The sequence below is a fragment of the Bombina bombina genome, chromosome 4, assembly GCF_027579735.1.
Source record: "Bombina bombina isolate aBomBom1 chromosome 4, aBomBom1.pri, whole genome shotgun sequence".
Lineage (NCBI taxonomy): Eukaryota > Metazoa > Chordata > Amphibia > Anura > Bombinatoridae > Bombina > Bombina bombina.
Window position 1 is genome coordinate 1,064,305,693 of NC_069502.1, and position 18,201 is coordinate 1,064,323,893.

The 18,201-nt window shown below is 38.1% G+C and overlaps 1 protein-coding gene across 4 annotated transcripts in view; it reads left to right on the forward strand.

Moving 5' to 3' along the window:
- Nucleotides 1–18,201, forward strand: part of NRXN1 (neurexin 1) — a 2,027,363-nt gene that overhangs the window by 1,244,645 nt on the left and 764,517 nt on the right. For all 4 annotated transcript variants that reach the window (XM_053712207.1, XM_053712206.1, XM_053712209.1 and 1 more), the window contains one exon: nt 16,246–16,365. In XM_053712207.1, coding sequence (XP_053568182.1) covers nt 16,246–16,365 — 120 coding nt within the window. The remainder of the gene's footprint in view (nt 1–16,245; nt 16,366–18,201) is intronic.

An 18,201-nucleotide genomic window follows, 5' to 3' on the forward strand; every position in this document is an offset into this window, starting at 1 on the left:
TCTTGGAATGTGTTGTATATTTGGACTATCTCTTCTGCTACAAGAGTTTCTGTTTTGTCAACTCTCTTGTGTGTCTCCTTATCATATGTTTTTTTTTTTTTTAAATATATCTTTATTAAAAGGGAGTTACAGCATTAGACGTCAGAAGACATACATCTCAGTAAGTATACAATACTTAACATGAAGTTCAGTCTGATTGGTAATCGGATCACATAGTGGCAAGAAAGTTCTACAGTTCCATCATCATTAGCATATTTAACATGACAGTTTTCAATCCTTCATCAGGGTGTTTGCATATATCAACGACCGTCCAAGTAGCTGCCACCCTCCATTTTTTATATTTTATAAACAATAACTTAACATAACTTCTAACCATGTTTAACATACTCTAATAAATAACATTGGCCAAACACTCAAAAACAGTTCAGTCTCTGGAGGATATGTATTTTTTGAATCTTCTTCAAGATAGAGATGGAGGGGGGAGGAAGAGGAGAGAGGGAAAAAAAAAAAAGGATATAAGTAAAAAAGGAAGAAAATTCCTACTTTCCTTAGAAGAAAGATGTCACCTCGAAGTCATTCCCAGGCTCTGATGAGGGTATATTAGGGAGAGGTTCATACAGAGCTCCCCACTCCCCCCTTAGTGTCGCCTCCATCATTATCTCAGTTTGGAGGAAGGGCCCCAATATTTGTTTTTGTTTTTCTATTTGTAGTGTTCCCAGAAAAGTCCTCCACTTCTTTAAAAAGGACAATAACCTTCCACCTGTGTCCAATAATGTGTCTTGTTGCTCAATAAATATTTGTCTAATTAGGGCTCTTTTGAACTGTGTCAGTGTGGGAGGGCGTCTAGTACACCATAGAGTCAGAATACAGTTCCTAGCTATCAAAGTACAGAGAGTGCAAAAGGGATGTAGCCTTGCATTGATCCCCTCCCATAGAAACAGGTATATATTGTCTATGGTAAATGTTATCTCTATTTTCATTACCCTCTTAAACCAGTATTGTAAGAGTCCCCAGAAGCGACGAACCATAGGGCAGTCCAAAAAGTAGTGGGATAGAGAGGGATTAGGGTATCTGCACTTAATACAGTGATTCGGGAGTTGGGAGTTCCATTTACTTCGTCTACTGGGTGTGATGTAATCTAGATGTAGCATCCTGATTTGGGCCTCTCTCAGTGTTACACTTAATGTAGCTGATTTAACTTTTAAGATGCTGGCTGTGATGTCTGTGCTAGTGATATCGGGTGTGAGTACTTTCTGCAGATTAGCTAGCAGGGAGCCTTGTGTCTTGACCAATTGAGATCTAAGCAATGCCCTGTACAGTGCTGAAATGGAGAAACTTCCCAGGCTATATGCCATTTGTGTGATTGCGAACGGGGATTGATTCCAGAAATTTTTATCCGAGTCTATCAGAGCGTTCACATAATGTCTGATTTGTAGGTAAGCATAAAAATGCCTGTGTGGCAAGTCAAATTTAGTTTTTAAATCCTGAAACGTTCTGACGGTGTGTAGCAATGGGTCCAGTATATCACCAACTTTATCTAGACCCTTCTCCCTCCACTCAGCAAAGGGCGCGTGATCGCTTCCCGCTGGGAAGTCGGGGTTCCCCATAATAGGGATAAACTTTGGAGATGGCCGGATAGAGCCAAGCAGTTTATGCGCCTGGGTCCAAACCTTAAGAGGGTCTTCATACAGAAAGTTGTTTCTTAGCCGCTGTGGGAGATCACCCAATGAGAGATAAGGCAACATATTCAATGCCAAAGGTGCCACAACCGACTCCTCTAGTGATTTATCACAAAAATGTTGTGTGTCTAATTGCCAGTTCATAACCAGTCTCAACAACGCTGCCCAATTGTAAAACTTGATGTTTGGGAGACCTAGGCCTCCCTCCAGGAAGGCATGGTGAAGCTTGTGAGCAGCCATTCTCGGCTTCTTTCCCCTCCACACAAAGTGTTGAATTGCTTTCTCCAGGTCTCTGATGTCCCCCCTGTGCAGCATAAAGGGTAGCATCAAAAGTGGATAGAGGATTTTTGGTAACAGGGACATCTTAAGGAGATTTATACGTCCTGTTAGCCCCAGGGGGAGATCTCTCCATCTCTCCATCTGGGAGCATATCGAAGCACATTGTGACTCCAGGTTCATCCGATATAATTTATTCGGATCAGTGCTCAAGTGGATCCCAAGATATGTGAGGGAGTGTACGACTTCCACAAAAGGGTAGACCGTCCCTCCGCAACTGTTTCTATGTAACCACAGGATCTCAGATTTCAGATTGTTTATCTTGTATCCAGAGAAGCTACCGAATATCTCTAGAATTTTCAAGATCCTTGGAATGTGTGTCCTGGGAGACTCCACAAATAGCAGCATGTTGTCTGCATACAATGCTAATTGTTGAACACTGTTACCTACGCTAATTCCCGGGAAAATCTGTCTCAACTTAATCGCAAGGGGCTCCAGGGCAAGGTCAAAAATAAAAGGCGACAAGGGGCAACCCTGTCTTGTGCCTCTTTCAAGCCGAAAGTCTGGGGAAAAGTGTCCGTTAACCATGATTCGGGCCATAGGGGCTTGGTAGATTTTGCACAATGCTGTTATGAAGGGGCCCTGAAAATTAAAACGTTCTAAGGTGTCAAATAGATAGGGCCACTCTACCCTATCAAAGGCCTTTTCTGCGTCCAAAGACAGCAGAAAGGCTTCTGGTCTCTCGTCCACCTCTTCTCCTCTCGTCTTTTTCCGGTAGTGATTTATCACCTGAAGAACCCGTAGCAGGTTGGTAACAGACGATCTACCAAACACAAATCCCGTCTGGTCAGGGTGTAGGAGGCCAGGGAGTAAAGGTTTTAAGCGATTTGCCAGTATTTTGGTATAGACCTTGTAATCCGCGTTGAGCAATGAGATTGGGCGGTATGATTCTGGGGCAGAGTGATCCTTCCCCGGTTTGGGAATCAAGGTTATGTGGGCCGATGAGAATGTAGGAGAAGGGGGATTATTCTCACTAAGAAGATTATTATATAGCTTCCCTAGCGTAGGGGATACCTGGGATAACAGCATTCGATAGAATTCTATCGGAAGGCCATCTGGGCCAGCCGCCTTGCCCAATGCTATTGATTTTATTGTATGTTGAATCTCTTTGACCGTGATGGGCGCATTCAGGGATTCTAGCTGCTCCTCTGTCAAGGTAGGCAGTACCAGATTGTCCCAGAATTGATGCAGACTTGCTGCCTCAGCCACCGGTTGTTTGGTATATAGGGATTGGTAGTACTCTGCAAAGCATTGTGCCACCTCCTGTGTTGTTTTGTATGTTGTCCCCTTATAAGTCAAGGCGGCCACTTCCCGTCTCGCCTCCTTTTTATTTACCAAGGACGCCAGCATTCGGCCCAACCTACCCCCAAACCTGTAGAACTTCCCGGCAGTTCTCAAGAGCCCATACGCTGCTTTTTCTTTCAAGAAATTGTCCATTTGTTCCTTAATCCCTACAAAGGCGTCATAAGCCTCTCTGGAATTAGTAATAGAGTATGTCTGATATGCCAGGTCCATGCTCTTCTGGATTTCATCATGTTTCCTCTGAAGAGTTCTCTTCAAAGTCTACATATAAGAGATAACCTGTCCCGTAAGGACCACTTTTGCAGTGTCCCAAAACAGCTGAGGCGTATCTATGTGTTGCTGATTGTCGGTTAGGAAATCGTTCCAGCAGTGCGTAAGGTATTTTAGGAATTTTTCAGAATTCATCAGATAAGTTGGGAATCTGAGTATGTTTCTGTTAGGTTTGGGTTTATTTAAGTCAAGCACAATTTCTATAGGCGCGTGATCCGATAGTATGATCGAATGTATTTTTTCGGAGCGAACCAGCCGGATCATGGAATCAGATACTAAGAATAGATCTATTCTAGAAAATGAACCCGCCGCCCTAGAAAGACATGTGTAGTCTCTGTCCGTTATGTGTCTCCTCCTCCATATGTCACATACCTCGAGGTCAGACTGTAATCTCTGAAATATTTTGTGTTCATATCTGCCTTTATATTTCGAGGTTTTAGGATTAACCTCTTGTGGTGGAGGCCTCGATCTATCCAACTGTATATTGGGAGTCAGATTAAAATCCCCACCCAAAATAAATGGGAATCCTGTGAATGGGGTAAGAGCCTGTACAAGTCTGTCCCAGAACGATAGATCTTTATTGTTTGGTGCATATAGGTTACAGAATATATAAACTGTATTGCCTATTTTAACTTTAAGTATGAGGAACCTACCCTCACTGTCTTTACATGTATGAAGGATATCAACTGGATTTATTTTCCCGAAGAGTATGGCAAGTCCCCTACTTGAGCTGGTATATGAAAGATATGACAGTGTACCTACCCATTGCTTTTTAAGTTTATCATGCTCTTTATCAACCAAATGTGTCTCTTGAAGGAATGTGACATCAGTGTCTAATTTTTTTAGGTGCGTCAGGATCGAGCTCCTTTTTATCGGGGAGTTGATGCCCCCCACATTCCATGAATGGATCCTAAGTGTCATTCAAGGTCTAGGTGGGAGAGAGACAGAGGCAGAGAGAGAAAAGAAGAAAGAAAAAAAAAATTCCCCCCTCTTCCCCCAGTCAGGGTACAGACCCGCATAAGATAGCTGTGCTTTGTTCAGTGCATAAGTAGGTAAAAGTATAGACCTGGTTCTAGGTTCCAGAACTGGGACCCCAGAAACTTTTTTGCCTGCAGCAGTCAGCAAACCTATCATAATGCATTCAATAAATGATGTTCTCTTTCTGGGGCAAATAACCATCCACAGTCCCCTTAGACCATTGTAAACTATCATCCTCTCTCTTGTGTTATCCACCATAACAAATAAAACAAATAACATGTCAATGAACATTACACATAAAATTAACATAAGAATACGATAGCTATTGTTGCTATTAATGTAAATCAGGGCTGTCTGCGACTTAGCTGCAGAGTATTATAAGTTTGTGCCTTCATGTAAAGAAGAAGTTTCAACCATCCCTGTGGACCTGTGAATTCCAACTTCACACAGGCCCGTCAGGGGCAGTCGCTTAGAAACCTGTTGGTGAGCCGGTGGTATGTAGCCATTCAGCAGGATCACATTTGCGAACATAACCTGTAATTCAAAAATAGTTTTAGCAGGTTTGCCATATGTGAAATTAGTGCTGACCTGTCTGTATAGAGTCATGACCAGTCCAGAGAAGGAGGTCCCAGCCAGCCCCGCGGACCTGTGAATTCCAACTTCACACAGGCCCGTCAGGGACAGCCGCTTAGGAGTCCCTCGCTGGGTCATCAATACACAGGGATTTAACAGTATCACAGTACCTATCATGACATATAACTTGAAAATATTTCCAACAGCGTTCCCATATGTGACATAAGTATTGACCTGTCTGAAAGGGGTCGTGGCCAGTCTCGGGGACCCGCCACTGTCACCTGCACCTGGGTCCCCGAGAGTTGGCCACGTCATGAGATGTGCCCATGGTAGAGAGGCACAGCTAATGCGGGAGCTTTGTGCCCATGCATGTAAGGCATTAGCTGCTATTAGAACGTATGGCTCAGGTTTCTGTAGGCCATTATGAGCCATCAATAACCCCCCTATGCTATCAAACAGAACAGATGAAACAAACAGCATGACAATAATCATTACATGTAAAGTATGGATAAAGATAAAACCCCTGATGTTGCAACAAATGTAATTCAGGGTCATCCCCGGCCCAACAGCAGCATGCAATAATTCTTTGTTTTTATGTAGAGAAGGAATTTTAACCAACCCTGTGGACCTGCAAATTTTAACTTCACACAAGCCCAACAGGGGTAGTCGCTTATAAGCCTGTCGCTGAACCAATGATATATGATCATATAACAGAATCACAGTAACAAACATAACATAGAACTTAAAAACATTTCTAACTGAGGAAATAAATTTCCCAACACTACAAACATAACTTTCTACTGGATTTGTCCATGTTTGATTATCATTGTCATTATTGGTAGCTGGGGTGTGTTCCTGACGTTTAATGGTAGAGTATAGTTCATACCCAAACAGTTCCATAACTTTTAACTGAAGTTCACTTTGGGAGGGCCAGGATCTTTCAAAATGAACCCTCATTGCACTCAGGGGTCAGTGCGACGTTTAAATGCAGCAAAATACCAACTCCTTCAGTCTGCTCCACTTTGCTTTTCAGTCTTCAAATAACTTTCCATGGCTTGAGGAGAGTGGAAGAATTTGGGGCCATGGGTGGTCTGAAGCCTAAGCTTTGCAGGAAACAGCAGCGCTGCCTGCCTTCCCTGATCATATAGACGGGAGCAGATGGGCACAAATTCCTTGCGCTGTCTTGTAACTTCAGAAGAGAAGTCCTGAAATAAAAGCAGCCTGTTGCCCTCATATATGATTTCCTTCTTTAATCTGTAGGCCCTAAGAATTTTTAATTTCTCCTGGAAATTGAGACATTTAAATATAACCTGCCTTGGTTTGGTGTTGTTGGTTTCTAGATTGCGCTCCGGGCCCACTCTATGTGCCCTCTCTACATCAATAGGAAGGATATCTTGTGAAATGCCTAGGAGTTTCGGGAATACCAATGCAGTAAAAGCCAAGAGATCCTTACCCTTCACCTTTTCAGGAAGGCCTACTATGCGCAGGTTATTGCGGCGGCTACGATTTTCTAAGTCGTCTACTCTCTCTTGTAGAGCCTTATTTTGACATAGAATTTGCTGTAAAGAGTTGCCAGCTTCCACTTGTCTATCCTCTACATCTGATATTCTATTTTCAGCCGCCGTTAGGCGCGTGGCATATTGCCTAACCTCGCTGGTGAGAGTATCTAGGCCCGCTTGCAGGTTCTCCATTTTAGGCAGGAAGAAAGATTTAAGTTCTGACATTAGTTGCCCCCTGTCATCTACATTACTAGACTGCTCTATTGGATGTGGGGATGTTTCTGCACTCACCTCAGAGTGGTGCCTATTTTTTTTATCTCCCACTTTATTTCTATGGGCCATGGCGCCGTCTTGGGAGGAACACAGTTTATAGAAGTATTTATCCACTTTCATGTAAACTTGGCCTGTCGTCAGCCTTTACTATGATGTATGCGTGAAATTTTTAAGGGCACAGTAGGTATAAAAAGAGAGGTCCGTCTCCCTGACACAGGGGTGCAACAACGTCAGTGGTGTGTGAAAAAATAGTTGCGGCACAGAATCTTATGCAGGTACTATAAATCTAAGGAGCCTTCCTCAATTTCTCACATGAAAACACACAGCCACCTCTGCCAAGCCCAGCCCTCACAAACACTGCAGTGTGGTGTGTATACAGATAGTACAGTTAACTGCCCAGCACACTTTATTACCAAGGGTATTAAAAGAGTACTCGTGCACAAGATTTTAATAGTGCAGCATTCCCAAGTTGTGCAGAGTTGTGATTTCTCAGTGCTGTATCCACTGGGCAGCAAATATTGAAGTGTCAGTGTTTAATGAATATCTGTAAGGCCTTCAGTAGCTGCCTATTCAATCAAAGCCAGGGTATATATATTGCTGTACACAGTCCAGTTAACCCCAGTAGTTCAGATATAATGCTGGCACCCCTAGTCAGGTTTTAAAATGTTCAGAATTATCTCCAAAAAATGTCTCTCAATAATAGGGTGATTTGTGTAGGAGTGTAGGAGCATAAAAAGTGAATCTTACCCAAACTTCTAGCCGGAGCTGCAAGGGGATCTGTCCCTCGTGTATTGCAAGATGGCGTCCGGGCGTACTAGCTCCGTAGAGAAGCTGCCGCAGTAGGAATCTGGAGCTGGGTATTGAAGAGACGGAGTTCCGGAGCTCGTCGCTCTCTCTGGGAGTGTTAGGCAGTCTCTCCCCCCCCCCAGCTCCCGGTTCAGGCCTATCTCACCTTTCCTGCGTGGTTTGACTGTTAGGCACGTGTATGAATGGGGGGGGGTGCGGATTTTCACCCCGTCGCTCAGCCGAATCTCGCTTTGGGGCAGATGGGTGATGTCCCTGTTATGGCCTCAATATCTTCGGTCCTTTTCCGGAGCTCCTCTCTTTGTCGTAAGTGGTGGGGAAATGCTCCGGCCCGCCACTCCACTCTGTCTTAGGCACTGCGCGGACTCGCAGCGGGGGCAGATAACAAATGCCGGTGCTTAGAATAGCCGGGTACCCAGTGTACCAAGGTCAGAATGCACCTAGGTCCTTAGGAGGATACAATATCCATACAACAAGGGCAGATATATAGGTCAAAAACCTTTAATAAGAGTCTGCAGGTCCTGAGCTCTTACACCAAGCTGCTTCCTCCTAAGCCCGCCCACCAGAAGTCCTTATCATATGTTTTAATCTAGATAAGTTGTTTTGTGGACTTCTTTTTTTTCCTAAGTTTGTGACTTTGAGCAACATTAGTAGAGAAATTGTTGTTCCTTCTTTGTGTCCTAATCCTAAAGAATTCTTTGAGAGTTCTTTACATCCTTTGGATGTGGTAAGAGTTTTATAATTCTATATTGAAGTTACTAGGATTTCAGAAGACTTCTAGTCTATCTACTGTTTTTCTGGTTCCAGAAAACTTTAGGAAGCCTCTGCCATTTATTTGGCATCCTGATTAAAGCTTTTGTTTTTCAAGGCTTATTTCGAGGCAGGGCAGGCTCTGCCTCAGAGTTTTACAGCTCATTCTACTAAGTTCAGTTGCCATTTCTTGGACTTTTTCAGAATGAAGCTTAGGTTGTTCAAATTTGCAAATCAGTAATTTGGCCTTCTTTGCATTCTAGTATTGTTTTTACCATTTTGGTAGCAAAAGTTCTTCAGGCAGCTGTTTCAGTTTGATTCTACTGCTTTTGATTTATGTGTTTTCAATGAAAATGTATTTATTGTGTGGATTTAATTTATCAGTGGAAATTGCTGTTGTTATTTTATCCCTCCCTTTCTAGTGACTCTTCTGTGCACTTCCACATCTTGGGTATTTCTATCCCATACGTCACTAGCTCATGGACTCTTGCCAATTACATGAAAGAAAACATACTTTATTTAAGAACTTACCTGATAAATTAATTTCTTTCATATTGGCAAGAGTCCATGAGGCCCACCCTTTTTTGGGTGGTTATGTTTTTTTGTATAATAGCACAATTATTTTTCCAGTTCCTCTTTTTGTATGCTTTTCTACTCCTTATTTTATCACCCCACTTCTTGGCTATTCGTTAAACTGAATTGTGGGGGTGGTGAGTGGTGTATTTATAGACATATTGAGGTTTAGGAAACTTTGCCCCTCCTGGTAGGTTTGTATATCGCATATGTCACTAGCTCATGGGCTCTTGCCAATAAGAAAGAAAATAATTTATCAAGTAAATTCTTACATAAATTATGTTTTTATACTGACCAGATTAGGGGATTAATTATTCATGTATTATATACACCTTGTTTTCTGATATATATATCATTTGAGAATATTGACCTGAGAAGTGCAGGGTTACTGTGAGTATACGGCAACTACCTCTACAATGACTTTATTTGTTATTTGAAAATTGTTGTGTGGGGCAGTATAAGAAAAGGTAGTAATAACCTAATATGACAAATCCTTATAAAAATGAAAGTTTATATGACAGATACATGTTAAAAATAGCAGACCATTTTCCTAAGACATCCCAAGAAATTTCAAGGTACCACTAGGCGACTGGGTTTTTCAACCCCTGTATATATATATATATAATTAATATTAAATAATTATATTAACAGACTTAAAAATATTGTGAGAAAAACACCATCCCTGCTTTAAGTGTGGAGGGGATTTTATTCTTAAAATAAACACTGCCTGTTATGTTCAAATTTACAAATTTACAAAGTGTAAATTATATTTACTCTCCCATTGATACACTCAAAGTTTATGTGTTTGAGTATTTTGTTCTTGATCACCCTTGAATAGTATACATACAGCATAATAATGACATCATAAAACATGTTAAATACATGTGTATGATAAGCAGATATTGAACATATTACAGGGAGTTCATTGCACAAAGCTAAAACTAACAAAAACTGTCATGTGTCTGGTATGGGAAAAACTAACAATGTAATATATTTGGAACCAATAATAATAATAATAATGTGTTCTCTGCAGAATATTTTGCCAGCCAGGTGGCATTATAAAGTAACTGGGTGGAGCAGGGAAATACCTTCTAATTTTATAATCTTTTCTGCTATCACACATTGCATAATTTAACATACATTTATTTAATGATAATTTAAGCAATAAACAATAACAAATTGAATTAGATAAACTAAGTTTAAAAATCAAATATGTTGAGGATATCCCCATCACAGTTGTAGTACAAGATATATAAATAATAAATATAAATGTATATATACAATAGATTCATTCTCTTAAAATATAGCGTTTAATTATGACAGTTAAAATAAACTATTTACAGTTTTATTAAAACTGTAGACCAAACATGTATTAAAAAAATTTAAACTGAGATTATTATAATATTTTTTTTTAACAGAATAATAATAGTAATAGTACTAATTGGAGTTTCTCACAGATAGGAGCCAATTGTATTATCAATAAAAGAGTTGTAAATATTTTTTGAAACGCTAGGATTTACCAGTGCTACATGTTATAGGACTTTTACTCATGAAGTATAAAATACTTAATGCTGAAACTTCCTTTTATTTGCCTGCGGTGTATGCTGTGTTGAGCGCCTCAGGCCACCCACAGCAGAACGCTATTTTGTCAATAAGGAGACATTTCCACCTCTTAGCCAATAGCCGTGTGGCCCTGTTGGCATTATGCTGTATGGCTGGCACACTTTTGGCTAACATTACCTCACTGACGAAATAGCATACTGCTGCGTGGCGTATGCTGCAGGAAAATAAAGGAACTTTGAAGATCATGCAAATTTAAATCAGCAATTTAAAGGGAGAGTCTACTCCAGAATTTGTATTATTTAAAAAGATAGAAAAAAACATTTATTACTCATTCCCCATGTTTGCATTATTAGCACTGCTATATTAATATACTTTTTACCTCTATAATTACCTTATATCTAAGCCTATGCAGACTGCTCCCTTATTTAAGTTCTTTTGAGTGTTGACTCAAAAATAACTCCACGTGAGTGAGCACGTTATATATTTGGCACACATGAATTAGTGTTGTCTAACTTAGCATATGAGCTTACCTAGGTTTATCTTTCAACAAAGAATATCAAGAGAACAAAGCAAATTGATGATAAAATTAAATTGGAAGGTTGTTTAAAATTGCATAACCCATTGTGAATAGTCAGATTGCTAAATTTGAACTAGAAAGTCAGATGTTTTTTTTTTTTGTTTTGTTTTTTACATAGCTGACTTGAATCACTGTGTAAGTAATTGTAAAAGATGTTTTTACCAAAGGTTTAAATTCAAAGATTCCTCCACGCTAGTCAGTGTGAATAAATGCACAATCCTTTATTACAATAATTAAAAACATTTTCAAAAGTATCAGCATATGTGTACAACTAAATGTAACACAGGGCTTACCAAAGTTATCTGTTTTAGACAACTTTGAAGGGAGGGGAATTTGAATGACCAAAGGACACTAAAGCCACGAGAACGAATGCACACGTCAAACTAAATTAAACCAAACTTGCCGATTTCAACATTAAGGTCTCAACTCTTGAGTTCTGTGGCAAGGGCTACATATAAAATGGATGTTTATCTCAATATTGATATGCAGAATAAAGGTTCAGTATTAATACTAAAACTTTACCCTATTAAAAAAAAAAAAAAAAATTCACAGGAATATAGGAAAAATCTATTCAACTTGGGATGTACCATGTAGACTTTGCAATCTAATAAAAATAAATGGATTATATTACTACTACTACTAAAGCCCGTGTACACGGGCCATTTTTTGCAGTACAGTGGTCCCACCCCTTGCTCTCTTCCCCCTCTATTTTGCTTTCTCTGACCCCTCTCCTTTGCGCTCTCTTTCCTCTCTTTTGCTCTCTCTCTCCCCTCTTTTGCTCTCTCTCTACCCTCTTTGGCTCTCTCCCTCCTTTCTTTTGCTCTCCCCCCCTCTTTTGTTCTCTCCCCCCTCTTTTGTTCTCTCCCCCCTCTTTGGCTCTCTCCCCCTCTCTTTGGCTCTCTCCCCCCCCCCTCTTTGGCTCTATCTCCCCCCTCTTTGGCTCTCTCTCCCCCCTCCAATCAGGCAATCGGATTGAACTTGAATCTGATTGGCTGATTCAATCAGCCAATCAGATTTTTCTACCTTAATTCCGATTGGCTGATAGAATGCTATCAGCTAATTGAAATTTGACGGACGCCATCTTGGATGACGTCATTTAAAGGTACCTCATTCCTCGTTCAGTCTTCGTGCCGGATGGATGCTCCGCAGCGGAGGAGCGAAGAAAGAAGTTTGAAGATGCCGCTTTGCTTGAAGACATCACCGGATGGAAGAAGACTTCACTGCCGATTGATTGAAGACATCCCCGGATGGAAGAAGACTTCACTGCCGCTTGATTGAAGACATCGCCCGGATGGAAGAAGACTTCTCTGCCGCTTGAATGGACATCGCCCGGATCGAATGAAGAGTTCTGCCCGGCTGGGTGAAGACAAGGTAGGGAGATCTTCAGGGGGGTAGTTTTAGGTTTTTTTAAGGGGGGTTTGGGTGGGTTTAGAATAGGGGTATGTGGGTGGTGGGTTGTAATGTTGGGGGGTGGTATTGTGTTTTTTTATTACAGGCAGAAGAGCTGTTTTCTTTGGGGCATGCCCGGCAAATGGCCCTTTTAAGGGCTGGTAAGGTAAAAGAGCTTTGAACTTTTTAAATTTAGAATAGGGTAGGGAATTTTTTTTATTTTGGGGGGCTTTATTATTTTATTAGGGGGCTTAGAATAGGTGTAATTAGCTTAAAAATCTTGTAATTTTTTTTTATTTTTTGTAATTTAGTGTTTGTTTTTTGTAATTTAGTTTAGTTTATGTTATTGTATTTTAGTTTAGATATTTGTAGTTTATTTAATTTATTGATAGTGTAGGTGTATTTGTAACTTAGGTTAGGATTTATTTTACAGGTAAATTTGTAATTATTTTAACTAGGTAGCTATTAAATAGTTATTAACTATTTAATAGCTATTGTACCTAGCTAAAATAAATACCAAGTTACCTGTAAAATAAATATAAACCCTAAAATAGCTACAATGTAATTATTAATTACATTGTAGCTATCTTAGGGTTTACTTTATAGGTAAGTATTTAGATTTAAATAGGAATATTTTAATTAATAATATTAATATTAATTAGATTTATTTTAATAAGAATTTAGTTAGGGATGTTAGAGTTAGATAGGGTTATTATACTTAATATATATATAATATAATAACGATATTAACTATATTAACCCTAATATAATTAGGGTTAATATAGTTAATATATATAATATAATAACTATATTAACTATATTAACCCTAATATAATTAGGGTTAATATAGTTAAAATAGCTGGCGGGGGTGTAGGGGGATTAAGTTAGGGGTTAATATTTTTAAAATAGATTGCGGCGGTGTAGGGGGCTCACTTTAGGGGGTAGGTAAGGTAGATGGCGGCGGGGTGGGGGCTCACATTAGGGGTTATAGATTTAATATAGCTGGCGGCGGGGTCCGGGTGGGGTGGTTTAGGGGTTAATACATGTTTTATTGTTAGGATAGTGAGGGGGATAGCAGGTAGAGGGTTAGACATGTCGGTCTATGTTTGGGAGGCGTGTTAGACAGTACGGGAGATTTAATAATTTAGTCAGGTTTTGTAGGCGCCGGCAGTTTCTAAAGTGCCATAAGTCACTGGCGACTCCAGAAATTTGTGCTTATGCAGATTTCTGGACATCGCTGGTTTGTCAGACTTACAGCTCTTTAGCCTCTGATGGCACCGTATATGGGATAGCTCGAGTTGCGAGCTGAAACTACGGGTGGCGTGGGTTCCCTTGCTTGCGCCGCAAACTACGATCTTTATCGGATCGCACTCCTGAATGTGAAATAGTCATATTTTCATGTTAGGTTAGCACACTTAAGAATATGTGATCAGGTCTGCACATGAGTACGGTGTTAGTTTTTTTTTATTTTTTTGCACTTTTTTGCTCCATTGACTTCTATCAAGGAATACGTTATCACACGCACAATATTCTTAGTTCAGCTTTTTACACTAATCAGGTTAGTGCACGAGCTAAAACTATTTACTTTCATCTTGTAATGGGAGTGCTACCCAACGCAAAAAGCTTACTTCTAGCAGAGTTAGCGCTAAATAACACTCCACTTGTAATCTGGCCCTAAATGAGCTTTAGACTATTAAATTACATCTTTATAATATAAATTACATGCCATAAGGAACTCAAACATACACAAACATACACAAACATACACAATCACATATACAGTATATATATATATATATATATATATATATATATATATATACATACTGTATATGTAATATATATGTAATATATATGGATAAAATATATATAACTATATATAATTGTTTTATTTTTCCTTTTTCAATATATATATATATATATATATATATATACATATATATTGAAAAGGGAAAAATAAAACAATTATATATAGTTATATATATTTTATCCAGATAGATATTTTAATCATTATTTTGCTGAATGATCTTAATTTTTTGTAATTGTTTAATTAACTATATAAACATAAAAGTATTCTTCTTATTTCAGTCTCTGTAAAATGTTTGTATACATTGTTAAATATAAAGAATGCCATGGGGTTTTATTTATGGTTATTATAAAAGACAAAGAAAACATTTTTAGCCCACCTCTCTTAATATCTGTTTAAACCTTTTATATATAGCTGAAAAAGAGAAAATGAAATGACAGCTAAGCCTTGCGGACAGTTTATTAAAACAGAAGTAAGAAGATGTTTGTCCCATAATTGATTGAAAAGGTCATTCACAGCCTTAATATGGGTTATGGTCTTAATTGAGCCAGGCACTGTAAAAAAAAAAGAAGTGGAAAATGAAGAGGGGTAATCTGCGTTAAGTAGCGTAGAATACACACTATCTAAACATGACAAATGCTTATTCAGGAGGCAACCATGCATTCAGTTTGTTAATGCATTCATTTTGAATCAAGAAAAAAAAAAAACTTTTAATTTTGCTTCATTACATATCATCAGCTCGATTAACCTTTGTATTTGCAGTAAAATACTGACAAATTATCACTTTCTCATTTTATTTTGCCTTGAGATTTACATTTGTTTGCTTTATTATTGTCATTTTGTGTCTCTAAATGCAGCATGCACGGTATTGTGGACATTTTCTGTTTGGTTCTATTTTTTTGCTATTGCTTACTAACATAATACATTTTGCTTTTTTTTTTTACATTTTTTTATTTTTTATTTTGCCTTCAAAGTTGCATTGATGAAAGCAGACTTGCAAGGTAGATTGCACAGTATGGTAAAAACAAGCCTGAAACCCCGAATGCGCACAAAGAATCCTTAAATATGTCTGTACTTTTGTGCATTAGATTGTGTCCTCCCTGATACGCTTTCTCCTTTCTTTATGTATTAAAAGAGCTTGGTACAAAACCTTTCATAATTAGCATATTTTGCATAAAGGCTTTCAGACTTGACTGTTTTGTATAGTGCTTGCTTTTTTCGCTTTGATCATACCCTTTTCCCTTTTGATTTTCAATAATCCAGTTATGGTTGTTTAGGGTTAGAATAGAGTTTTGCCCCCCCACCCCCCTCCTTGTATGTTATAGTTGGGCATGCCAATATATTAACACACTAAATAAAAATAAAAAATCATACTAATAATAAATAACACATGGGATTGCAAATGCATGCAAAGCAATACTTGCCAACATTCTCTAAAAGCTATTTTTTTCATTCATCTGAGTAATTAGGTTATAACTATTTTTCTAAAAGAAAGAAAACCATTTCCTTTTTTTTATTAGTTCTGCCAAGGATGCTCATGTATTCCATTTTTTTTCAGTTACATCAAACATTGCATATTCATTTAAGTATTGCTTCGTATTCTAGTCGAAATTAATTTAACCCTTTTGTATCATTTACTTAAATATAATCATGCACTTTTGTTAACTAAAATAGATATTTAACTGATTTTTTATGAGGTTGCAATATTTATCTGATATGCATTTTATTGGCGTATTTTAGGCAACCACAACTTAATGTCATGTTTATATGATAAGTAAAAGGTGTTGGCAACTACTGTACATGATCATGTGTTGCAAAATTCTAAATGTATTGTTCAAAGTACAAGCCCATTGTTTTTTATATTCTCCTCAGGCCCAAGCACAACGTGCCAGGAAGACTCATGTGCCAATCAAGGAGTCTGCTTGCAGCAGTGGGATGGATTCAGTTGTGACTGCAGTATGACTTCTTTTACTGGACATCTGTGCAATGACCGTAAGTGAATGTTTTAGAGCAGGACCTGAAACTAGACTCATAATCTTTGAGTTATAACTATTTGTATACCATTTGTGTGTAGTACATTAACAGGACAACTGATAAATCATAAGTTATACTACATGAAACAACAAAAACAAACAAAAAAACAAACAAACATGCAACTATGTTCATTTAATTTTAAAAGTATATCATTAAATATATGACTGCATTAAAGGAAAAGTAAACACCTTGAGATTTGTTATATAAAATGTTTAGTTATGCATAATGAAATAACTTTTGCAATATATTTTCATTATTTATTTTGCCCCATTTTCATGTAATTTAGCTCTGAAAGTTGAGCAATTTCTAATTCTCAGACCTGATGATTTATTAAGGCTAACCCTGCTGCATACATGCCCCTAAGCTTTAGCAGATAATAACTGAAAAACAGTTGACTTTATACTCAGCTTATGACACTGACCTTGCTGTCTGCTGATTAAAGAGTGAAGGAATACCAAAATTGCTGTTAGCAGTTTTTGTTGCTATTTGTTTGTTTTGTGTTATTTTTAAATACATTAATAGAAAGCTCGACAATAAAAACTTTTTGCTATTTTCAGATTTTGTTTAATAAAATATAATAATCAATAGATTAAGTCATTTTTAGATCAGATATATGGAGTGCAGAGGTGTGTAAACCAGAGAGCTTTATTACAATGGAGTCAGATGCAGGAATTGAGAGATGCTTTACATATCAGGTGGTTATACTTTTGAACTAATGAATGGCCAAAATGAGAAAAAGCAGCAGACATTCTACAAACATTTTAGAATGATACAATATAAAGAAGTAGGTAATGTGTTTTCCTCTAAAAATTAAATATATCCATATCAGAACAAATATTTTTTTCTATCTGTTTCTTTGTCTGTTTATCTTTCTGTCTTTCTATGTATCTATTAACAAATAGTTAAATATGCAATGCAGTTGTAGCACACTGTAAAAGTATTCGATCACTGTGAATGTTAAACTGTCTCTGTTTAAAGACAAAATGATAGCGTATACGTGACGGTATCAAACTGGTAATGACATGTACACAGTGAGTATAGTAAGTCCTTATTATCAAAAGGTGGAACTGTGGTATTGATAAAATTTGCTGGTAATGCAGAGTAAACGGCAGTTAAGTAATGCATGTAAATCACGGTGCAAAATAAGCCAGGTATTCTCACCACTTCTGCCGCTTCTGAAGCTCCACCTTAGGACGTCCTGTTAACAGGTAGGGAGACGCTCCTCTGGTTTCCGGATGCACAGGCAATGAATATAGAACAAAATCACCTGTATTAGGACTGAACACATCCGCAGGACGATAGGTGCAGGTAAAAACACAAACTTTATTGTAAGTAGTGCAACAATCATAGGGTGCAAACAAGCTCAGGAGTGAACTGAGAACAACTGAAAGGACGTTTCAGTTGTTCTCAGTTCACTCCTGAGCTTGTTTGCACCCTGTGATTGTTGTACTACTTACAATAAAGTTTGTGTTTTTACCTGCACCTATCGTCCTGCGGATGTGTTCAGTCCTAATACAGGTGATTTTATTCTATATGTATCTATTAATCCAGCTGTGTATTCATCAACGGTCTATATACCATCTATTTGTCTGTTTATCTATCTATCTATCTATCAATCAATTGTGTATCTATCCATCTATCATCTGTCTACTTTATCTATCTATCTATCTATCTATCTATCCATCTATCCAGATTATAGATAGATAATAGATAGATAGATAAATAGATATTTAGATAGATAGATAGATAGATAGATAAAGTCTCTGAATACTGCACCAAAACTAATTAGCAAAA